We start from the raw sequence: 22,278 nt of genomic DNA, 5'->3' as shown, positions 1-22,278 counted from the left end.
TGGTGGTTTGTACAAAGTGGGATGTGAAGAAAGTGAATCAGAGTCTTGAGGAAGCAGCGCTTCACTGCGGGTCAGACCCGAAAAAGTTCTCAGATATCGGAAGAAAGCCAATAGCGTCTGGAGAACCTAATAGTGATTGTGAGAATCATACGTTACAATAAAAACATAGGAAAAGACAGCATCTGAAATGCACATGTGAAAAGAAGGAAGACATACAATGACCTGTGTCTGTCAATGTGTCTGGCCCTGTATAATGGATAGTTAAATGTGTGTAGAGACTGATTTAACTATACATTATACAGGGCCAGCCAAGCTCTTCCTGCAGCAGAAGCTTATTGGGGCTGGTCCTTCACAATGTCCGAAACCAACTCACCTAACAAATTTCACCCACAGCAAATGGATTCAGAGGCTGAAAAAAAAGCAGCCCAAACCAATTTTACTTCCCGAAAGAAAAGTTTGACAATACACATCTAACTCCCGCGATAGAGCTTCCCTGCTACAGTTTGTCACTGCTTCTGGTTCTTCAAATACTGGGAGAGGACACCAGTCTGACCGCAATATACCTTCTCTGGTACACAAGTGGTTAATAGCAGCAGTAAGGAAGAAAGTCATTATTCACCACCTTGAACGCTGCTTCGGAAGCGTGAGAAATCAAAGTACAAAGGGTAATATATTTTATATCTTCTAACTGAACAGAGAACAAGAGTTCTTTCTGTGCAATAAGTATCATTATTATACAACAGCCGGCCTCTCCTCGGGCAAGTTTATAAGAATACTAAAGTCTGTTTTGTATTCCAATGTTATCGGAAAACATTTCAATAGTCCCTTTGTTTAATAGAACAGCCTACTTAGCCTGCTGCTCAAAGGTGCTTGTAAAATCGTTGAAAAATGCCATATTTTCCTATGCTGTTCCAGACTTAAGGAGTTCAATTAATGAGATATTTCAAAAGATTTTTCATTTTTTTTGGAAATCAAGCAAAATGAAATTTGTGCGTGTGAGCTTGGAGTCTGCCGCTAATTGGAAGCAGAAAAGATGACAAAACAGTAGTAATATGGAAACACTAACATAAATTGGGCTATTTTGATCGAGGAATCTGGCAGCCATTGGCTTGTATGAATGCATTCATTGTGGCTATGCTTGATTAATGACAGTTGTACAATACTACGTTGGCAGTCTTCACCATACACACACACACATTTTTTATTTTGATTTTTTTTTCGGATATGAAACACTGAGAGAAAAAAAAAATGCAACCCAATCAGATTTGGCCCCTGGACAACATGCGCTATCATCACTGTACCGTGAATTGAGATTGATTGGTTACCAGCTGTGACAAAGTGAGAGAAAAAGCCTTCTGACGACAAAAAAAAAAAAAAAAAAAGAGTGGAAAAGAACAGAAAATGAAATTGCACAAACACCATTACCATCTGTTCAGACACGCAAAACAAAACATCCAAAAAAGACACCATTGCCGAGGCAGGAAATGGTTTAGGTTCATACAGGTTTCCTATCGTTTTCATCTTTAGATCATCGACTATAATATTCAAGATTAAATTTCATTTTGTTATATTGAAGATTGAGCTCTCAGCTCATAATTCAGATTTAGAACATTATACTTTGGTATATATTGGACTAGATATACGGAAGAGGAACTCTTGATGTTGGCCTGATGTATTTCTAAAGATAATAGGAGAGCGGCAGGGCCCTCTTCTCCGTCTGCACCGGCACTTCTAGATGTGTTAATATTATTGTCATGTAATTGTATGTTGTCGGCTTTAATATTATTGTTAAATTTCGCTGTCTCCCTATTGTAAAAGCGCTACGGAGTCTGCTGGGGCTATACAAATAAATGTAACGTAATAAAGTATAATCCACAAATTTCATTAGAAGCCTGGGGATACCCGATAAAGTGTCCTTTGAGTACTGGGAAAACACATCTTTTATCATCTTTCCACAGTGTAAGTACTTAAATTAGTAATTAAATCTACCGACTGCTTGTACTTTTGAATCTCAGATATTTTTTTCCACAGGAGAGGAATATTCAGTAGTGGGTGGGTCAGAACCTCCATAATTTATTACTTTATTACTAGACACTATTACATAGTTGTATTCATTATAGTGACCTGTGACATTTATGGAAATATTTGGCTCATGGGTTCCAACATCCATATTGATCTTTTATTTACACTGATGCTATAGGATCTCAGCAATGTACATAGCGGTGAACTCTCTTGGTTTGACCCAGATTCTCCGAGTGAAGCCCTACTTCCCTGGGTCTCCAGGTCAATCTCTTCTTTTTCTGGGCAGGGGGGTGGCATTTGATCAGGTCCACTTCCTACTTCCACTTACTTCCCCTGCCTCTAATGGCTTTCTGGAGCTAGCCTCACACCCCACATAAATCTATCCCACTTCCAAGGTATCAGAAGCACTGGCATAATGGAGGCCCCTGTAGCCCCCTGTTACTGTGCATAGTATGTGTATGTAGGTTTGTTACTGTGTCCAAGTGTGTTACTGTGTATGTGTAATTATGTTACTGAGTGTGAGTATGCTTGTGTATGTTATTGTGCGTGTATGTAAGTATGTTACTGTGTGTGAGGGTATGTGTGTAAAAATGCTACTGGACTCCCCTCTTCTCAGCCAACAATGGTAGAGCTGGGTGTGTTACTCTGCGTGTTATTATGTTACAGTGTGTGTGTGTGTGTGTATGTCAGTGCTTGCGTGTGTGTTAGTATGTTATTGTATGTGTTAGTATGTTACTGTATGTGTGTTTAGGAGGGGCTTCTGGGCTCCAACCATAAGTCTTGCAGGGGGCTCCAGCATTTTTTTGTTAACCCACGGATGTTAAGATATCATATTGTGACAATACACCTGAATCTGACACATAAATAGCACCTGCTGCTTCCTCAAAATGATTTCCAAAATAATATTAGAAATGTGATTCAAATTTATACAAGTTCAAATTCATTTACAAATGTATTTGTGGTTATTTATGATTTTTTTTGCCAGCCACATATGTCTATGAGAATTGTCTTTGGATTCTCAGCTAGTCTGAAAATTACATTAGGTTCTGTTGGTCAGATACACATTGTACTCATTATTTCTATGCGACCGTCGAAAATTATTTTTCTAACTCTTAAATAGAATCGCACAGTATAAGTCTTTCCTGTCATATCCGATCGGCCTGGGTTAATATTACATGTCACATACTAAGATAAGAAAAAATGGACTGCGCATTTTATCTGAAGCTATTATGGAATGACTTTCATCACGTTAACTGGTGTATTATCTCGCAAAATCAAGGATGTGTGTGGGTTGGGGGGGAGAACTAGAATGGTCCTAAAACACGTGGATAAAATTTACAATATTTACAAAAATTTACAAAATTTACTAAAATGTTCCAACTTCATTGGTAAGCAATCAGTAAGCTTGAACAAGAGCACTCATTTGAAATGTATAACATTATATATATAAGACTATTTAGTGTCAGAGCTATGGAATCAATAGATAAAGGTATTTAACAAAGTAGAAGCTATAGGTTTATTTCAAAGGAGGAGAAACACTAGAACAAGAGCTATTATTGTAGATCTAGAGGATTTGAGGCTTAGATTAGGTTTTTCTTCCCTGAGATGGTGCTAGATAAATAAAATAGACCCCCAGCCGATGTGTTAGAGGCTAATACAGTGAGGGAGTTTAAAAATGCATGGGTTAGGCATATGGCTCCTGAATGTAATACAAGACCAAGAACTGATTAGGGTTGGGTCTTCAGGAAAAATTGGCAGACTAGATGGGCCGAATGGTTCTTTTTTGCAGTCAAATTCTATGTTTCTATGTTCTATAACTATGCTATGTTATTTTCAAAATGTATTTAACATAAAAACAAATAATTTAATAAGGAATCGGTCAATGTTCTGTCTTATGTCTTCAAAGTATTTTATACTATGTCTTCTCCGAGCTATAAAACCCAAGTGGCTCAAACTGTTTTAACTGAACTAGCAATTACACATATCTCATTTCCGTGTTTTAAGAGGGGGGGAGCAATGACCACAGTCGTACCCTGGAGTCCAATGAGATAAATCATGCATTATTGTGGACTGACTTTGTCAAATAGCTATGTGCAGTATAACATTTCATTCCGAAACAAGCCACAAGAAAAGAGTTTCATGGATTGGTCAAGGTGATTCTACCTTTTAGTGCTCTAAGGTTTTAAAAATACATTGTGTAGAATATTAGAATATAGTGTGATACACAACTTTAAGAAAGGACCATGTACGGAGCAGCCACTGGGGAAGATGTCTCCAGTCCATCTTGGCAGGTTGTCTCTGCTCCTTACTAAATTAATGTCAATATGTCTTTGATAAGGGGTATAATAAGATGAGAAATGGGAAAAATCTCTCAGATTCTTATGTAACTGTCCAAAAGGTCAGGTAATAAAGTAATAGAGGCTCCCCAGCATAACATATAGAGAGATGTTAAAGTTCTTTAATTAGGATATACACATTAAAATGTAAAATCTCTGAGAATAGTCAGAGAAAACCCATATGAGCTTTTCGACAGCCCCTAGACAGCTTGACGGACCTACATGCTTTAATCAATCACTTATTTGTTATATTAAGACACAGCCCATCTGTAAAAGAATTTAAGTAGCCATCAGGTCCATTGTGAAGTAGGAGGCCTCTTAATAAAAGCCAAAAAGTCCATGGAACAGTTTTACCTAATTGTTATCTGAAGGTAGCCTGGTAATATCTTCTCTTGCCAAAGACCCTTGGCTTCTCTCTTTGGTGGACATCATATACCAATAGGAAGAAGAGCTCCATCTTTGGCAAACATAGTAACATACAATCTAACAGCAGAACCATTTGGCCCATCTAGCCAGCCTGTTTTTATCCTGATGTAAAGGATAGCCTATCCCATGCATGTTTAAATTCCCCTGTATTAGAGTATACCACTTCTGATAGGGGGCTCTACCATTTATCTACCACCTTCTAACATGACCTGGTACCCATCATAGATTGGTTAGGATGCATGGGAAGAGAGATCTGCGATGTTAAGAACATTTGGGTATAAGGAAATAATCGGGTGGGACCAAACCAAGAGATGCCCTGCCGTGTGCATGTACTCAAAAAAGTACAATTTGGGGATTTTACTGCATTTTTAGATCACTTTTTACAGAACAAAAAAGAATTGAAAACCAAACACTGTGTTCTTCAAAGCTAACTATTTTCCAAACTTGATATGCAAACTCTGTAATATATCAACAAATGGCTGTCACCATCATTACTTTCCTAAAGTACGAACAACTGCTCAATATCACCAAGCATTTGATGAGATGTCAAAAAGTGACAAAATATTGTTATTACTGGAAGGTCCATTTTTTTAGCTCAGCCGTCTTCCTTCGTGTAATCTCATTCCATAGTTTATTTTAGGAAATTTAATTTAAAGTTTCCATTTTCTATTACTACTATGTGAGCGAGCCAACTTTTTCTCCAAGTGGTCGATTTAGCACTTCCTCTTCCAATCATAGTTCTCATGCAATCAGAAAATGTCTTTTAGTGCTTTTACTAAAGTAGAACATGCAATTTCATTACAGATGTATTTACTAAAGAAAGCCAGCTGCTCGGCTCCAAAGAACACACAGACTCGCACGTGTCAGCTACCTCAAGTGCATTTTCCTGGTCTTCAGAAACAAACCTTCCCTTGATCTGATGAGAATCTGGCACTGCGCTCGCCTTCTGCGTAGAAGGTTAAGATTCTTATTACAGTGTCATAAATTTGCCCTTGTAATTGAAAATCCCTTCACTGAACGAATAGAACGGATTTAGTCGAACATGCCTGGTAATTACAGGATGCAGCTGCCCTCTAAAACATGTTTTATCCCACAGATGACACTTCGATGTAATTTACTGAAATCCGTTCATTAGAATCCAAATAAAATGGTGTCTTCCATTATTAAAATAATACCCCCACTCTGTTAAATCATCTAAATTCATTAGACGTGCCACTTTGGGTATACTTTAATATAACTTTTTTAGTGATGTTATTTTTAATAATTGCTAGATTGGGGTTTATGTGCCATTTTTTAATGAATATAAACTATTTTTATTACCAGGTACATGGTTGCCTGAATTTTTTCACTGCATACTTGTAAACGTCTTATGTTCTAACAGACCAGAACATGTTGTTTTTGAGTGTTCTTATTGTTATTTTTAATGGATATTGTTTGTCTTAAGGCCTACATCTTTCTCTGCTATAATAATTTATGTTATAAGGAAAATGAAAACCCGGCCGAGGTAAAATACCTTATACACTTTCCAGCATATAAAATAATAAATCCTTCGCGCTTTCAGAATGTCTTCGCTAGTATACCGTTATAGAAATCGATTTTTATTTTGTAGCCCTTATAAAATGGACGGTTTGGAGCTTTGTGATGGAATCTTGCAACAGAAGCAGCAGAAAACACTAACTAGGGCTAGATTCTCAGAGTACTAATTTATTGGGGGGCTCAGTGGAACATGAGGAAAAGGGGGCTTATTGGTGACCCTACCCAATGCCACATATGCCCCAGCCTTGTTTACTGTCTCTTTAAACTCATGTTCTGATCAAGAACTATGCCTATGCTACTTTTATTAGAATTTTTTTCTTATATTGATGAATGGGATAGTATCTGAGGCCAGCAGTCTTTAAGCCTGTGGCACCTCAAACACAAAAAGTGAGGTTCAAAAATGTACCATATAATTCCTAATTTTCTGCTTGTGTTTTATTCTCCTGTGACATGGGTGTTGTACCTTATTTTGAATGGACTCTCATTCCAAAAATGATGCTTATTAAAGTGTGTTTTGGGATCTACACCTTTAACAAGGTATGTACCATACAAGAGGGGTCTGGCTAATGGGCTAGAGGGGCAATTGTCACCTGGGCTGCTCTTATTTAAAGATTTGGGTTCACTGCCTGAATCTTTTATTGAGTGACTATCTTGCAGTTCCACATATAGCCACTAGGGTCTAGAGTAACAAGGGCTTTAAGAAGAGCTTACTCCCTTACTGAATCATTTCTGTATTCCATTTCTGGATGGTACCCATTGTGCATGGTGTCTTCTAAGTGTGATCTAGGCTGCTTTATAACTGGGCCACCTGACTGGAAGTGCCCCGTAGCTGAAGTTGTGAGACATATCCAGGCTCCATAAGGGTCATCAGTCACGCCAATGTCCGTGGACTGCTGACTCAACATGTGACATTCATTAGTGTCCACAATGAGCATCCCTTCTTGTAACGAGTCCTTTTTCCCAAATGAGAAGTACATTTCCGACTTGTAATGTACAGGAACAAAGGGGCAGTGCTGGTATAGATTTTGGACTGGGCTCTATTGGATTCTAGATATGTTCCCATCAATATACAATACATATGAGAAGCGTATAGCAGAGTTAGCCTTTGTGGGGTAATCAAATTAACTGCATTTTTAGCATAATACACTGTTACTTAATGAAACCTGTTCTCTGCAGTTTCCGAGTAGAAAAATGATTAACACGTATTAACTTATTTTAGCTTCTGCCACTAGCTTTAATAAAAATAAACTATTAAATAGAATATTTTGAAAAAAAAAATGTAGAAAAAGGCAAAACAATGCACCTGTCTCCTAAATTCTGGTGTATATGAACTGTGCGGACAAAAGCTTTCTTTTTTCTCTGCCTGAATTGCACAGAAACAGGTTTTGGTAACATAATTATTAATATTTATTATTTTATATGGTGCTATCATATTCTGCAGTTCTGTTATAACAAGTGATCTAAAAACATATACATAGGACCGAAACACATTCGTTTTTCACCATATGAATATGAATGCGTCATCACAAACATTAAGTTATTATGGTAATGGCCAGCTATCACTAATGAATATTAATTGTTTCCAGTATTTACCAAGAAATCGGAAAAAAATGGTTAATTTGTTAATAAAAATGGCAGTTGACATGTTATAAAACTATACTTACTTATGATGTAAAAATATCACAATATATAGCTAGTGAAGCTTTTTATATAGTACAGATAAGAGTATATACATGTCAGTACTAGTAATGAGTATTAATAATATATATATATAAAAACATCTTGCTTGGCTAACCAATGGCTATGGGGTGTGTCGTGCTTATACTCATATTGGACCCATATTTAAGGGGTTGTTCTGTGTCATAATATAATACATCTCTGTAGGAAAAGTAAAAAAAAAAGAAATGAAAGACATTGGTATACATAATAATGGTCTGGAATACTAACAAAGAGACAAGTGTTAACCCCCACCTTCCTCTAGGTAAATCAGCATCATCTTTTTTCCATCGGACAGTCGGCTGTGGGTCTCCCTGGACCTGACATCGGAATTCAACCGCCTCTTCCTCCAAAACAACCTGATTAATTGGTCTTCTGAGGAACGTGGGTCGTTCTTGAAAAACAAGGTGAAAAAGGAAAAAAAATGTAACTATTAAAACAAGAAGTCAAAGACGGAAGTCAAGGATCTTAAGTTGGGTATTTTTTAAAAGGTAGACTGAAGGTTGATGTAAGGAACACAAGTAACTTCTTGTAGACAAAGATAGGACCAAAGGAGCACCATGATGCTTAAATAGCATTAATATAAATACAGTTATTATCATCACAGATGGAGCTGTCTATTATTTAAATTATGCATAATTAAGGTTCACATAATGGTACATTTAGATTGTTAATCATCATTTAACAGTGACCACATTCAGTGTCGGCTAAATAGACCGTGCGTTATATATTAAAATTCCCACGAAAGTATCCAATACTGTCCTATTTTATAATGAGAATCAAATAACTAAAACAGGAATGTTTAAAGTACCTTTTTTTAAATTTTCATTAATGTTCCATACTAAAATTAAAACAAAATCTCAACTAATTGGACAAGAAGTAGATTTCCAAAGACAATGCAATAATATATAAATATCAGTATTCATGCAAGGCTTCTGGGCTTTGATCATAGAATCCATGATAAAAGGAAGTGCGGACAATCATTCTGTATTTATATATGCTGGGAAAGAGCAGAGTTGTGAGGGAATTCCATACTAATTATAATAGCACTGAAAAATAACCCAGCCTAGATTATTTATCATACCTCCCTACTAACGAACCTTTTTAATCAGCCACATAGCTAATTGCTAAACTATAGAGTGAACACATGGCATGATGTGGCCGAGGTAATTAACTTTCTATATATATGGAATTAAGTAGATTTGAATCAACTGCATAACCTAATCTCTCAGAAATCTAATGTTCTCGTAATCCTTGCTAATAGCTCTTAAGTGTCAAACAAGATGAAATAGAGAAAAAAATATGACAGTAATTGGGGATTCTTTGCTAGAGCATTGTTGCGCTATTCTTCCTCTCTCTGCTCTTAACCATTATATATATGTATATTTTATTATATATATATATATATATATATATATATATATATATATATATGTAAACATGCATGAGACATATGAATTTGAAATCAAGGACTGATTAAGGTTTGAGTCTTTATATAAGGAAAAATTATCACCTGTAACTATATATATATATATATATATATATATATATATATATAATATCATTCAAAGGTTTGAGGTCACTAAGCTATTTTCATGGAAAACATAATTGCATGTAACATAATTGCAAAAGGGCTTACTAAACTTAAACTTGGATCAGCGAACACAACGTGCCATTGGCACACAGGAGTGATGAGAGTGATAAAGGGCCATTGGCACACAGGAGTGATGAGAGTGATAAAGGGCCATTGGCACACAGGAGTGATGAGAGTGATAAAGGACCATTGGCACACAGGAGTGATGAGAGTGATAAAGGGCCATTGGCACACAGGAGTGATGGGAGTGATAAAGGGCCATTGGCACACAGGAGTGATGGGAGTGATAATGGGCTTCTGTACGCTTATGCAGATATTCCATTAAAAATCTGCCGTTTTTCCAGGTACATAATATACACATAATGTTACTATGTGCATGTCTGTAGTTTGTGTGTTTACTCGGTTTTTCACTGTTTCTATATTGCATGAGCCAATCATAGTACCGTACCATCATACGTTACCTGCTTGAATTCTGCACCTTACGTTCATAAATGGATGCTTACTTATAAACAGAGGCATTAGATGCGAAATCCTCTGCCTTTATTCTCTGCGTTATCCGCAGACAGGAGCAGAGCGGCTTAGGCTTACACATTACATTATGGTGTTTTTCCGCTATATGATAGATCATGTAATATAACCTCCTTTCACTGCTTTTATCTCTATTGATTTTTCTTTGTCTATCACAGACCTTATGACTGGTGTTTAGAGTAACGTTACTAAAGGCTTGTGCCACCGACAAAACTACAAAGTCACTCACTGCACGTTATGTTTCTCATCCAATTATCCGGTTGCTCTGTAACAATGATTTTACACTGCATGTTTCTTAAATATCAGCCTCTAAACTTAACCGCGGCAGGAGAAAAATACTTTGAATTTATGAGCTTGAAAAGTATGAAAATAGAAAAACGAAGGTAAAATTAGCAATTAAACAAAATGTTAAAGATATAAGATCAGCTTGATGCTAAAAATTTTGAATTTTATGGCAGATAAGAACCTTTCGGCCAATCTAGTCTGCCCATTTTTTGTGCTTTCAAGACTCAAACCTTAATCGTTCCTAGGACTCTCCCAGTATTAGCCTATAAGCACTTCTTCTGGGAGGCTGTTCCCGTCAGAGATATACACGATAGATTTCGGATACGCATAGAACTTTTATTTTTTGGAAGTCTTACCGAAGACGGTGAGCTCTGCTGGATCACTGTCTCTTTCTCCGACCATGTTGGTCCCAACGCAAGTGTACATGCCGGCATCATTCTTCCTGGTGTTTGAAATCATCAGCTTCCCGCCTCGAATCTTTAATACAAAAGCATTCAGTATTCAGAAAATCATAATAAGCAGTGAAATCGGTGAAATATTCCTATAATCAAATACTATGAAATGTGTCCACCCTTTTTCTGAATTTTATCATTTTATTAATTGATTAGGCCAGACCATCATGGTTATATAGAAATATTATCTGTGCCCTATTTATGACTCCTTTTGAGACTAAAAGATGAGTATTTTCTTAACATTTTTACATGCTGATCATTCAGAAGAGAACAAAGATTTATCCTTAACGTGTATTTTTAAAAGGTGTCAATCATGCCTTTCCTGTGTATTGTGTTGTTGGAATATGTCTATTATGTACGTTCAAGAGACATATAAAGTCTTAATCTACGGACCCACAGAAGCGCTTGTCCTTAGGGGTCTGCCAATAGAGAATGGGTTGTAGGTTAGTGATGCCCTCAGTATACAGATATTTACTTAAATCCATAAAAAGCTCCATGCATTTGTTAATGGGTTATTCACGTATCACCCATGTCTTCTGTGTAGTGTCGGATTATGTTTACAAATTCATCCTGCCAGTAGGATTTCTATTTCAAGAAATATCAGGACAATATGAGGAAGGACCTTTGATAATACCCTCAATTAATCCTGCTGTTCCTTGGATAATCTGCGTCGAGTCTTTTTTTTTCGTGTAGCTATTTCAGGTTTGTTGTGTCTGATTTGTGTGGATAACTTTATCATATAATTTCCGTGATGGTGGGATGTCTTGTCACGCAAACCCAACAGACACCACGGATTAGTACGATGGTATATTATTATGAAGTATAAAGCAGTCTTCATACTTACGCTGATTCTGTCGTCTTTGTCATCTATTCGCACTTTGTCTTTCTTCCAGTAGATAGTTGGCTCAGGATGTCCTCGAGGTGGCTGACACTCTAATATTGCAGGTTCACCGGCTGCCACAACAACATCTGTAGGGTTCAGCCGAAAGTCGTCCCGTAGCACTAAAATGACAGGATTTTAAAGGAAAATAAGTGCCAGAAAAAATTATAGTTTAATCTGGTTCACATTATCCTTTACAACTCTAACATATTAGCTTTTATAACTATTCACTAAAGATGGAGTTTGCAGGAGAGGCGAACACATTAACTTCATTATATCACTACTTATTATATAGGGGCAACTCAATAGAGCAAGGCTGAGCTGGCCCTATATAATGTATAGCTTAATCAGTTAAGAGTTCACATTTTCCATGAATTATACAGGGTGAGCTCAGCCTTTCATGCAGGACAAGTTCACTGACATTTGCCTTTAATAATGATTAGTGATATCAGGGCCCAGGAATTTCCAATTCTCCTGAAAAGTCTCTTTGGTAAATAGGGTATTCGGGAAAGTAAATTAAGCAACATATGCTAAATTTAAGGAAAATTACATGCTTTAAAAGAGGGATTAGGACCTGCTAGCTGATCATATGTTTCTAAAATTAAATCTATTCCATTGTGATCCGCATGTCTACCCCACCCAATCTTCGTCCACTTCCCTAATCGCATCTGTCCCTTTCAAATACCTATCCTTACGCGTAGCTAGAACCTCCTGATACTAGGACACAAGGCTTCTTGCCTCCTATATGGACTAGGAAAGGGTTAGCTCTTGAGGGATAGGCAATAAACTGGGTCATTCTCTATCACCATCTTCCAGTCTTTACTCACACAGCCTCCTCTACCATTAGTGAATGTCTCCGGGGCTCCGCTCCTGGTTACGTGTGATATTAAGGCCAAAGTCACCACCTCTGAAAGCTATACACTGTGCCACCGCTATAAAAAGTAGTATTTACATGCTTCACACTATGTATTGTATATCATACATTTAGCAGACATTACAAACTATAACTTTATGGAATAGAAACCTTTTTTTTTGGTTTTGCCATAAAGTTAAGATCCAACGTAAAGCCTGTAAACACTTTCTTTTCGCTTTTTTTCCCCCCAGCGTTTGCCACTCCTGGCCAAGAACGCCGAAAGCGTTACACAAATCACCACTTCATGTGAAAATAAATTAAGCAACATATGCTGGCTTCTTATGTAAATTACATGTTTTAAAAGAGGGATTAGGACCCTCTAGCTGGTTATATCTTTCCAAAATGAGATCCACTTCACTGTTATTATTCCAAATGAGTCCTAGCCGGTGGAATAATTGGCCCGCACCTTTTTAAGAACGCTGAAGAGGTATTTTGCAATTTAAAATGAAAAATACATGCGACTACACAGCCTTCCTAATGCTATGATAACACCACTGATAGAACAATACACCAGATAATAAATATAGCTTTGGTCACGGTGGTTAACTTTTAATTTGGGTTGAATTGCTACTCTTTTCGCAATTTGTGTATTAAAATATCTAGCCGTCTGTGGTACCTTCCTATTGATTTAAACCCTTTCCACTCAGATGAATTTTACCAAGAGATATCCCTGAGAATGTTAAAAGTCTCTTTGCCAGTACCCTACGTGAGCCCAAGTCATAACCTCCATAATGCATCTGGCATCGTGTCTCCTGCCAAACGGACAGACAAAATCATTTCAATTATTCTAGTAAAAACCAGTTTAAAAAAAAAAAAATAATAAAGAAAACCTTTCATTATAAAAATAGACTCCTGAGTTGGTGGTATAAGCACACGTCTGCAGATTTTATCATTGCGTGTAAAATGCTATTGAGCATCGAATCGTCATTGGCAGTATTTTAACAAACTGAGAAATTAGGTTGAAATCAGAAATAGAGGGGAAAAAATAAAAATTTATAAAATTGATTATTTAATAAATATATATATATATAAAAAAGTAAAAAAAAATATCATGATACCACTAGCTAAAATAAATTTTAAAAAAATATATAAACCTTTTTCTAAGCACCTGCTATCAAAAAAAAAGGACCGTTGCTTCCAGAACGGCAACTGTTTAACACCTGCCAAACTAGGCGGAAATCCAGAGTCAGCCGCTCTGTATTATTTAACAACAGGGCTTACACGCTACATTAAGGCACTCACTTTTTTTCATTGTTGTAAATGATTTCTAAGGTAGTTCGGATTACCGAACAATATTTTTGAATAACAATTAGTAATCAACTATTTTGCGTTGTGTTCCTCGGCTACAACAGCTATCACCAAAAAAAAAATATATCTCTATAGAATTTAAATTTACATGATGATTACAAATAACCATCTGTCTGCTTCTAGCTTTTCAATCTGGTCCATGTCCCATGAGCCTCTCGTGTATGGTCAGAACAGGAAAGCTGGATGGGGGGGAAAAAAACGGAGGCCTGTCAAGAGGGAAAGAATAATTGCGTTTGTATCCCAAAAGAACGAAGCTTTTTTTTCCGCCGCACAAAGAATAGCTGAGATTTGTAAAAACCTGGAATTCTTTTAGACGTCAGAATTTAGACAAAGCTACACCTGCCAGACTAACTATAAGAAAGCCTCACGGTCTTGGTCTCCAGATGGTCTCGGAGTAAAACCTAAAAGCACTTAGTCATCCTAGAACGCAATGTCTCTCATCGTAGCAGAGTGTTTGGAAACCTAGAGGCTTGTTATTTCACCGTTCTCAGGACAGTAGGCAATTTGGCTTAGAATTTTGTCCAAGAAATCCCAAGCAAAATAAAACAATTATGGACGTATACAAAGGTGGAAACACTACACGACTAAAACCTTCCGGTATTGAGTAAGAATAATATTTTGGCACGCGGCTATGCATATGCCGTAATAATCATTACATCTGGACATCAACAATGGAGGAATAATCAGCAACAACTTCTAAAGATCAGATTTGGCTGAATTAGTAGGCGGGCGGGCTCTCAAACTATAATAAAATGTTGGAAATCTCCAAAATATTTTTTTTGACGGAACAAAGATCTCCAATTCCCATCTGGTGGTATCTTAACTCAGACTCAAAGGCAGTAGGGCAGCATAGATGCCCTAATATATATCTGAATCTCTCAGGGAGAGCTAATGCAACGTCATAGTAGCGTGACCGCCATGTTTTATGCATCACATGACTTTAATTTTGCATATATTACAGGACTATATATACTGTATATATATATATATATATATATATATATTATATATATATATATATATATATAAATATATATATTCTTGACAAATCTCCAAAAAGACGGAAACTATAAAGTGTAGACTGAATCTTACACAGACCATAACGTTGACACTTGCCCTCTTGTACCTGATAATAATTAAAAGCCGTGATTCACAATCCAATCGCCATGCCACTGTTTTCTAATTCACCCAGCTAGAAGAGAATGCGGTAATTACTACATTCTGGCCTCTGTGCGCCGTCACCGCTGGGTTGGGAAGTAATTTCTGTCCACAAGAAAACACTCAAACTCCTTCCTCTGTAACATGGTTTTGATGTGATTGGCGTCTCAAATATTAATCCCAGGATTCATAGTACAAGGTGTTTTCATCTATAATCATTTTGGTTGTCCCTGAAATTATATTATTACTGCAAAATGATTATGTTAAGTACATCATCAGAGAAGTCAACTGTAGCTCAACGCCCAACAGTAGCTCAAATCACCTTGTGTTCATTTTAATCCTTATTGTTTGAAACAATGTATGAAAAAATCTTTGGAGTCTTTTGGTGAATGATTACCCATTTGTAGGCAAGCAATCAATTGTCTTAAGATAATTAAAGTGAAATACCCGTTTATAGCTATTCTGTAGTGAATTAATTTTATAAACTGAAACATTTTGTGGAGGAACTTAGTCTAACATGAAACATCTAACCATAATTCCATAATGTCCCCTTTCGGCTAATGGAGGTCATTTTGGGTCATCACTGCCCAAGAAGAGCCTTTCGCTTTTAAACCATGAAAGATTATCCAATTTAATGTTCTCTTCTTATCTCCATAACATAAAGAAAAAAAAATCCCCAAACTGGATTTTATGTAGGTCTGGGCTATAAAAAGACTATTGAAGCCGGTGTTATCTACATACGTGATTTGAGAATGCTTGCATTGCAAATTCAGCCTCATTATTTTGTGTGAAATTTATCATTATTAAGAAGGAAAAAAGAGTAGAGGAACTGCGTGTATGGGTTTTTCTGACAGATTTAGGACACAGAACATTTTTCACACAAAGGGCATTTATTAATTTAAAAACAGGAGCCCAAGTCTGAAAAATGAATCATCCAGGTCTCTAGAAGCCACCGTTCTTTGCGATAAACTAAAAAAAAAAAATGTATATATATTTTTATTTTACATCAACTACAGATTGTTCCCTAAAAATAAAATTACTAATGAAGCAAAAAGAGAATTTGCCCACATAGCACAGCTGTGACGCACAAGTTTTTTTACAACCAATGGTGTGAAATACGTTATTAAGGAGCCTTATAAAGTCTCAAGATTTCTCTATTCCAATCATGGTATTGTTTTTAGGGAAAGAGGCTGTGAAAGATAACAGGATTTAGGTTCTCCAGAAACCAGCAAGGTCTTTGAGTAGCTTGGTGGACACATTGTTCTTGTATGTAGACTCTTAAAATCATAGCTTACTGGATCTTACTGAAATGTTGCTCATTGTAACAAAATGGCCATATGATGAGCTATGGCTCATCATATGCTATGGCTCGTCATATGCTATGGCTCATCATATAACAGTAATGCCTCAGCTAAAAGCTAGAACGTTGTAATTTCCTCTGAAACATTCTCATTGTCACTTAGAGTAGAACACAGTTAAATCTATAGGTCAGGCCCGGATTAGTCATCTGGCACACGGGGCAAATGTTGATGGGCTACTGGCCACCGGCATCCCATACCCACCTGATCTTCTTCACATTGTGCAGCCAGTGGCTGGCTTTGCCCAAAAGCATGTAATGTAAGCCTAAAGACATATCAAGTGGCCAGGCATATCTATCAGTAAGCCGCATCTAAGTCATCAGGTGGCCGCTGGCCTTAAAGTACCAGTGCCACCTCATCAGTCCAGCCCTGCTGTAGGCCAATACAGTGATGCAATGTAAGCCTTAATGACTTTCAGATTCAGTTTCCTCCATATTATAATGACCGGGATCATTAACAGAAGAAATGTCTATATGAAATGCACTTGTAGACAATCCCATTTTCTTTTATGATATGAATGATGGTATTGACTATTGATAGCGACTACCTCTGGTAATGTGATGAGAAAATCTCAATCAATAACAAGAAAGAATTACACCACAGTGTGTGAAAATTAAAATCAATAAGAAATACACACTAAGTAGTATATTATATGCCGTCTTATTGTATTTTGGTATTATTTTGTATAATTATTGTATTAGGTAACACCATGTTGGGCATCGATGGAAACATTTACACCGCGGAAATTCCAGAATATTTATAATAGTGAGGAATAGCCAGGCTACCCGAATCTATGCCACACATGTTTCCCTCACTGTACTAGCCTCTACCACTTCTACTGGGAACCTGTTTAACTTATCCACCACCATCTCGGCGAAATAAAACATTCTACCATTACATGTAAACCTCTGATCATCTAATTTTAGATTCTGACCTCTTGTTCGAACATTTCTCCTCCTTTGAAACAAACATGTGCTGATTCTCCTTGAATGGCCGCGACTTCTGTATCTATTTAACTTGTTTTGGTAAATAGGAGAAGGTAAACGTCCCAGTTACCTTCCACATTTCGCGGATTGCATTCGTTGCTAAAAATATCTTCGTAGGCTAAATTGTTTTTAAAAGCGCCAACACTGGTTCTGTTTGATCAGCGAGGAAAATGATAATGATTGTAATTGTTAGCGACATTTCCTTCTCGAAACGGAATTCTGGACGCTTTAGTGAAACCAGATTTTGAAATTTGTTGCTCTTGTAAATTGGACTTCAAAGCAGGGATGTTTTGAAAAATATTAATGTTTATAGGGTAACTGTTACAATTAGAACTTTTAGTAATCATTCATTAAAACCGCAGCTTGTCGTTTTTGTTTTGTAATCAGTGTAATAGTCAGAGATATTTAACTAGAATTCATGAAACGGGAGATCTGGATATCAGGTGTCCAAATTGGGTCGGGGGGGGGTGTAAAAAGAGCTATAGTATAGACCCCCATTGATGTTTCACCTCCCTGGGCCTGTGAGGAGAGATCTGAGGACCTCATAATCAGCCCATACTCCCTTCTGCCTGCTAAATCGGGACAGTAGAGCAGCTACCCAAATAGCGGGATTGTTGGTAGGTATGGCTCTGTGCATCAGACTATGTCATGAATTTCCTTTTTCCTAACGTTCCCTTCCTGTTAGTCCACCTTTAGAGGCTGCAATAAACAATTATAAAACTTCACAACAAGTAAGTGGTAACTTAAGGGGGAGGAATAATTACTACAATCGAACAGGAAAAGAACAGGAAGGTAAAATGGATGGTCAACATATACACCTTGTTTATTTCAATCTGTAAACTCCATTACACGTTTATTTAGGGCACGGAACTGTCAATGGTAGGATTTGGGCAAAATGATCCAATTGCTGATTGATTTGAAACTTCATTCATCTACCTCTGCAGCTCGGCACTTTCGCTAATCTCTGTCTCCTCTCCCCTATTCAGTAATGAATTCTGAATGCTGCAGTTAACATTCTGCAATCTCATTACCCATTTACAATAAATCGCCAAAACCATCACTGTGTTTTGACAGCCAACGACGAGAAAAGGAAGCAATAAGCATATCCAAGCAGTTTTTTAATGCAAATTTCCTAAAGACGAAATTTAAACGATTCTGAAACCTTCGATTACATGTAATGGCGTGTTTTGAATCTACTACAGGTAATAAAAAGAACTATATCATTTTCTGTGACAATTACGGGGTCCAGTTATACAATCAAATTACTTGTTTACACAAATTATATACATTTTTTTTTACTTCAATCTACTAGGGACAAATGGACCATGCAAGCTATCCTACAGCACTCCAACATCTGAGAATCATTCAATTCCCAAGATATTGAACATGTAATTATCAAATTATCAAAATGGCCGCCTTTTCTTGCACGTCTCATCGGCAAATAGGGGTCATAAGATTAATGATTGATCAATTCCAATTAGAGATATTTTGGGTCTGTCAAATGGTGGGTGCACTGCCTCCCAACACCTCAGCTTGTCTCATATATATCAAACGGATTACATTTTACTGTTTTATGTCAGTTTTATTAACATACTTTCTCCCTACATGGTGGGTCAGGCCAGTTTTGATCTTGAGAGAAAAAGTATCTAGTTTTTCACACAGGAAAACTCTGCATACCTTGTAAGTCTAGTCCTGGGACCTAAATTCCTTTGCCCCTCTTTCTTCCCCTGATGTCCCATTCTTCTAGCAGGTTATAATGTTTGGTGGGTAAGAGTGTATCACAGTGTTCTACAGCGCAATACTGTGAATGTACAGCACAAAATGTGTTCAGAATCGAATGGTATGTATAAAGTGCTTCGTCTAAATGCCATCAATTATACTAATGCCTAACCAATGAAATTAACTCTTAATGAACCCACCCCCCCAAATAGAATGTGATCTTTAGGTTTATGCTAATACACTGTTCATTAAATGATGGTTAAAACTCATTAAAATGCACACTGAGAGGAAACAGCTTCATTACTGTAATATCTTGTAAAAAAAGAACAAAACAATGTTCTTATTATCATTTAAGTGCTTCCAAAAAGGATTGCATTTGCATAGTGATCAGGTTTACAGGATACATTAATCCATAATGGAGCAAGGATGTAATTAAAAATACATTTTGTGCAATTAATGTGCTGTTGCATTGTGCGGTTTAACTTTGCAGGTTTTGGTACTCTTCAAGTACTTTGAAGTCGGGTAAGGCACACTTTCGGCTGGCCCTTCAATATTCACACCTCTTGAGCCCGCATCATCCTGCCCTCTTGTAAGTGTGATTGAGGGCTTTTATCGTTCCTAGTAGAGTGCCGTATGTGGTCTATGCTTTGGCTTTGTTATTATACTACTTTTTTCAATAAACTTCATATTTTTATACCAACCGGACTTCTGTGGATTCATCGGTTGGAGTATGGAGATGCATTAATTTGCTCACACTTTATTATTGTGTTCTGTGGCTGGGAACGCCCCTTTCTTTCCACCCTGCATCCACTGCTCAAGCTTCCATTATGGCGATGTTAGCAATCACGCTGTGTTTTTCTATTACTCTGAGTGCCGTATTTACCATGGGTGGTACCCTAGGCCTCCCACAATGCATCCTCCGACCTCATTGCTGAGCACCGATATATGACGTCATATCCTGGCACTGGTCTTAAAGGTGCATCCTAATGCATTCTATGGAGGCTATGCTGGTTCGGCACAGTCTACCAATGGGCCAGTTGGGGTGAGCAGAGATCTCCCTTGTACCCGGCCAATTTAGCACGTAGGGGGGTGATTGCTGAAAAGGGTGATCTGCCCCCTGGTTTTGCTGCAGTGGGACTGACACACCCCTGGACCTGCCACCCAGCAGAAAACATCCCTATTCATATATATATAACTGACTGCTAAACATACCTACTCTTACCATGTTTAAATTGTAGGATCTAAACTTTGCATTGCGGAATTTAACGTGAATGTATAGAATCTTCTCTCTTCATTCCTCCCCAATAGCTGGTCATTAAACGTAAACCTTGATCACAAAACTACCCCAGTACACTCTCACTCCTCGTCAGTGGGATGTCAACAGCAAAGAATATGATCTGAGAAACACCCCTAGAACTGTGGCAGTCCCCTGATTACCATACCATCAAAGAAAAATGATCATGATGTTATAGTTAATTATTATTGACCAATTATAAGCCAGTTCTCCCTAAACTGTTCCTTTATTATATATTATCTTTTTTCCCCAAATAAAGAGAGGAAATGCTATTTTCTTTAGAATTGAACAACTGACATTCATTATATTTTGTAAAAAAAAATGCTTATTTTAATTTTTTTTAAATAATGTTTAACACAATGTCACCTGGAGTAAATCATTAAATACCAGCTTGAAATACCTGGCACACAAACACACAGCATGCCTCTCAGAACAATAACAGCTGCTAATGCATTTCTCTTGCGCTCGGAGAAGACAGTGATAATAGTAGTTATTTGTATTGTATGGCAGTAAGTATGTATTCAGCGCTTCCAAACATAAGCATACTGATATTTGAAAATAATGAGCATTCTTACTGCCGGGATGGAAGCACGGCATCTTCAGAATTCATACCCTAGCAAGCACGGAAAGGCGGAAAACTGCTCTTTCTGTGTTCCATGTAAAATAAAATATGTTTCAAATACATTTTTCATTCTCCATCAACCATATTCAGTACCTTTTCATTTCTTGTTTTGTTACATAAATATTATTTTATTTATAAGGAACAGCTAGTTCGAGTCACCCGATATCAAACATTACAAAAACATGCTGTGTCCTTCTACAGAGCGCTGTTAGAAGAGAGGAGCCCCGTCCAACCCCCTGATGTCTTTAATTGACCCCACAGAGGGTGCTGGCCAAGTAGTGTTAATGGCTCCTGCTGGTTCCTAGCACATGTCATGCTTGGTAAAAGGTAACGCTTGAAAGATCTAACCGGAAAATGTAAGATTTCCTCGGTATAAGTTAGAGGAGCATGTAGCCCGAAGAAGTCTGGAGACAGGAAGGCAGTTCTTAGATGGGAGGATGCTGTTTTTCCCCAATATGGTTACAAAAACTCCCACTGGAAAGGTCATTGGGTATTTCCTGAATATACAGTGAATTTGCTATTAAATATTAACAAAAATATACAAAAGTTAGCGCATGTTACAAATGGCTTTCATCCGAATGCAACTTATTAATATTAGTTACAAAGCACAAAGATATTTATTTTTGGGGACGAGGTCTATTTTTTTAATTTATATTTTTTAAATATTTTTTATATTTAATTTTTTAACCTCTCTTAGCTTTGACCTCTAACCACCCATCACTAATGCCAAAATGCATTTTAAAGCCAGGTAGCCATTTTCTACTTTGGTGCCAGGACAGAACGTCTCCAACCCGAAGCTCACAAGATACAGGAAGCTCATCCCCTGCCGCGACTCCGCCGCCATCATCTTCCACGTCTGGCGGGACGCAAGTTATATATTTATCGTAATACAACTAAGACCCCCGCAAATAAAATTATAATAAAAAATCAATTCATTAAATGCAATATATCCTTAAATTCATTTTTTTTCAACACATTTTCATAATTTAGAAATGATTAATAATTAATGGAAAAGTATAAAATTCTATTTTCTTATTATTTTAGTTACGTATTCATCGGATAATTATTGTCAATACATTGTTTCATTTACAGCTGTTTAATGTAAATTATTTTAAGTATAGTATTCGAGCCACTTAAAGAAAATT

The 22,278-nt window shown here is 37.0% G+C and overlaps 1 protein-coding gene across 2 annotated transcripts in view; it reads right to left on the bottom strand.

Annotated features, from left to right (window-relative positions):
* ROBO2 (roundabout guidance receptor 2) overlaps positions 1-22,278 on the bottom strand; it is a 422,548-nt gene that overhangs the window by 69,414 nt on the left and 330,856 nt on the right. For both annotated transcript variants that reach the window (XM_053456882.1, XM_053456883.1), the window contains exons 3-5: positions 11,740-11,897; positions 10,800-10,920; positions 8,292-8,430 (exon numbers count right to left, since the gene is read on the bottom strand). In XM_053456882.1, coding sequence (XP_053312857.1) covers positions 8,292-8,430; positions 10,800-10,920; positions 11,740-11,897 — 418 coding nt within the window. The remainder of the gene's footprint in view (positions 1-8,291; positions 8,431-10,799; positions 10,921-11,739; positions 11,898-22,278) is intronic.

This window comes from Spea bombifrons, chromosome 2 (genome assembly GCF_027358695.1).
Source record: "Spea bombifrons isolate aSpeBom1 chromosome 2, aSpeBom1.2.pri, whole genome shotgun sequence".
NCBI classification, from domain to species: domain Eukaryota; kingdom Metazoa; phylum Chordata; class Amphibia; order Anura; family Pelobatidae; genus Spea; species Spea bombifrons.
This window is presented reverse-complemented; position numbering and strand designations above follow the sequence as displayed.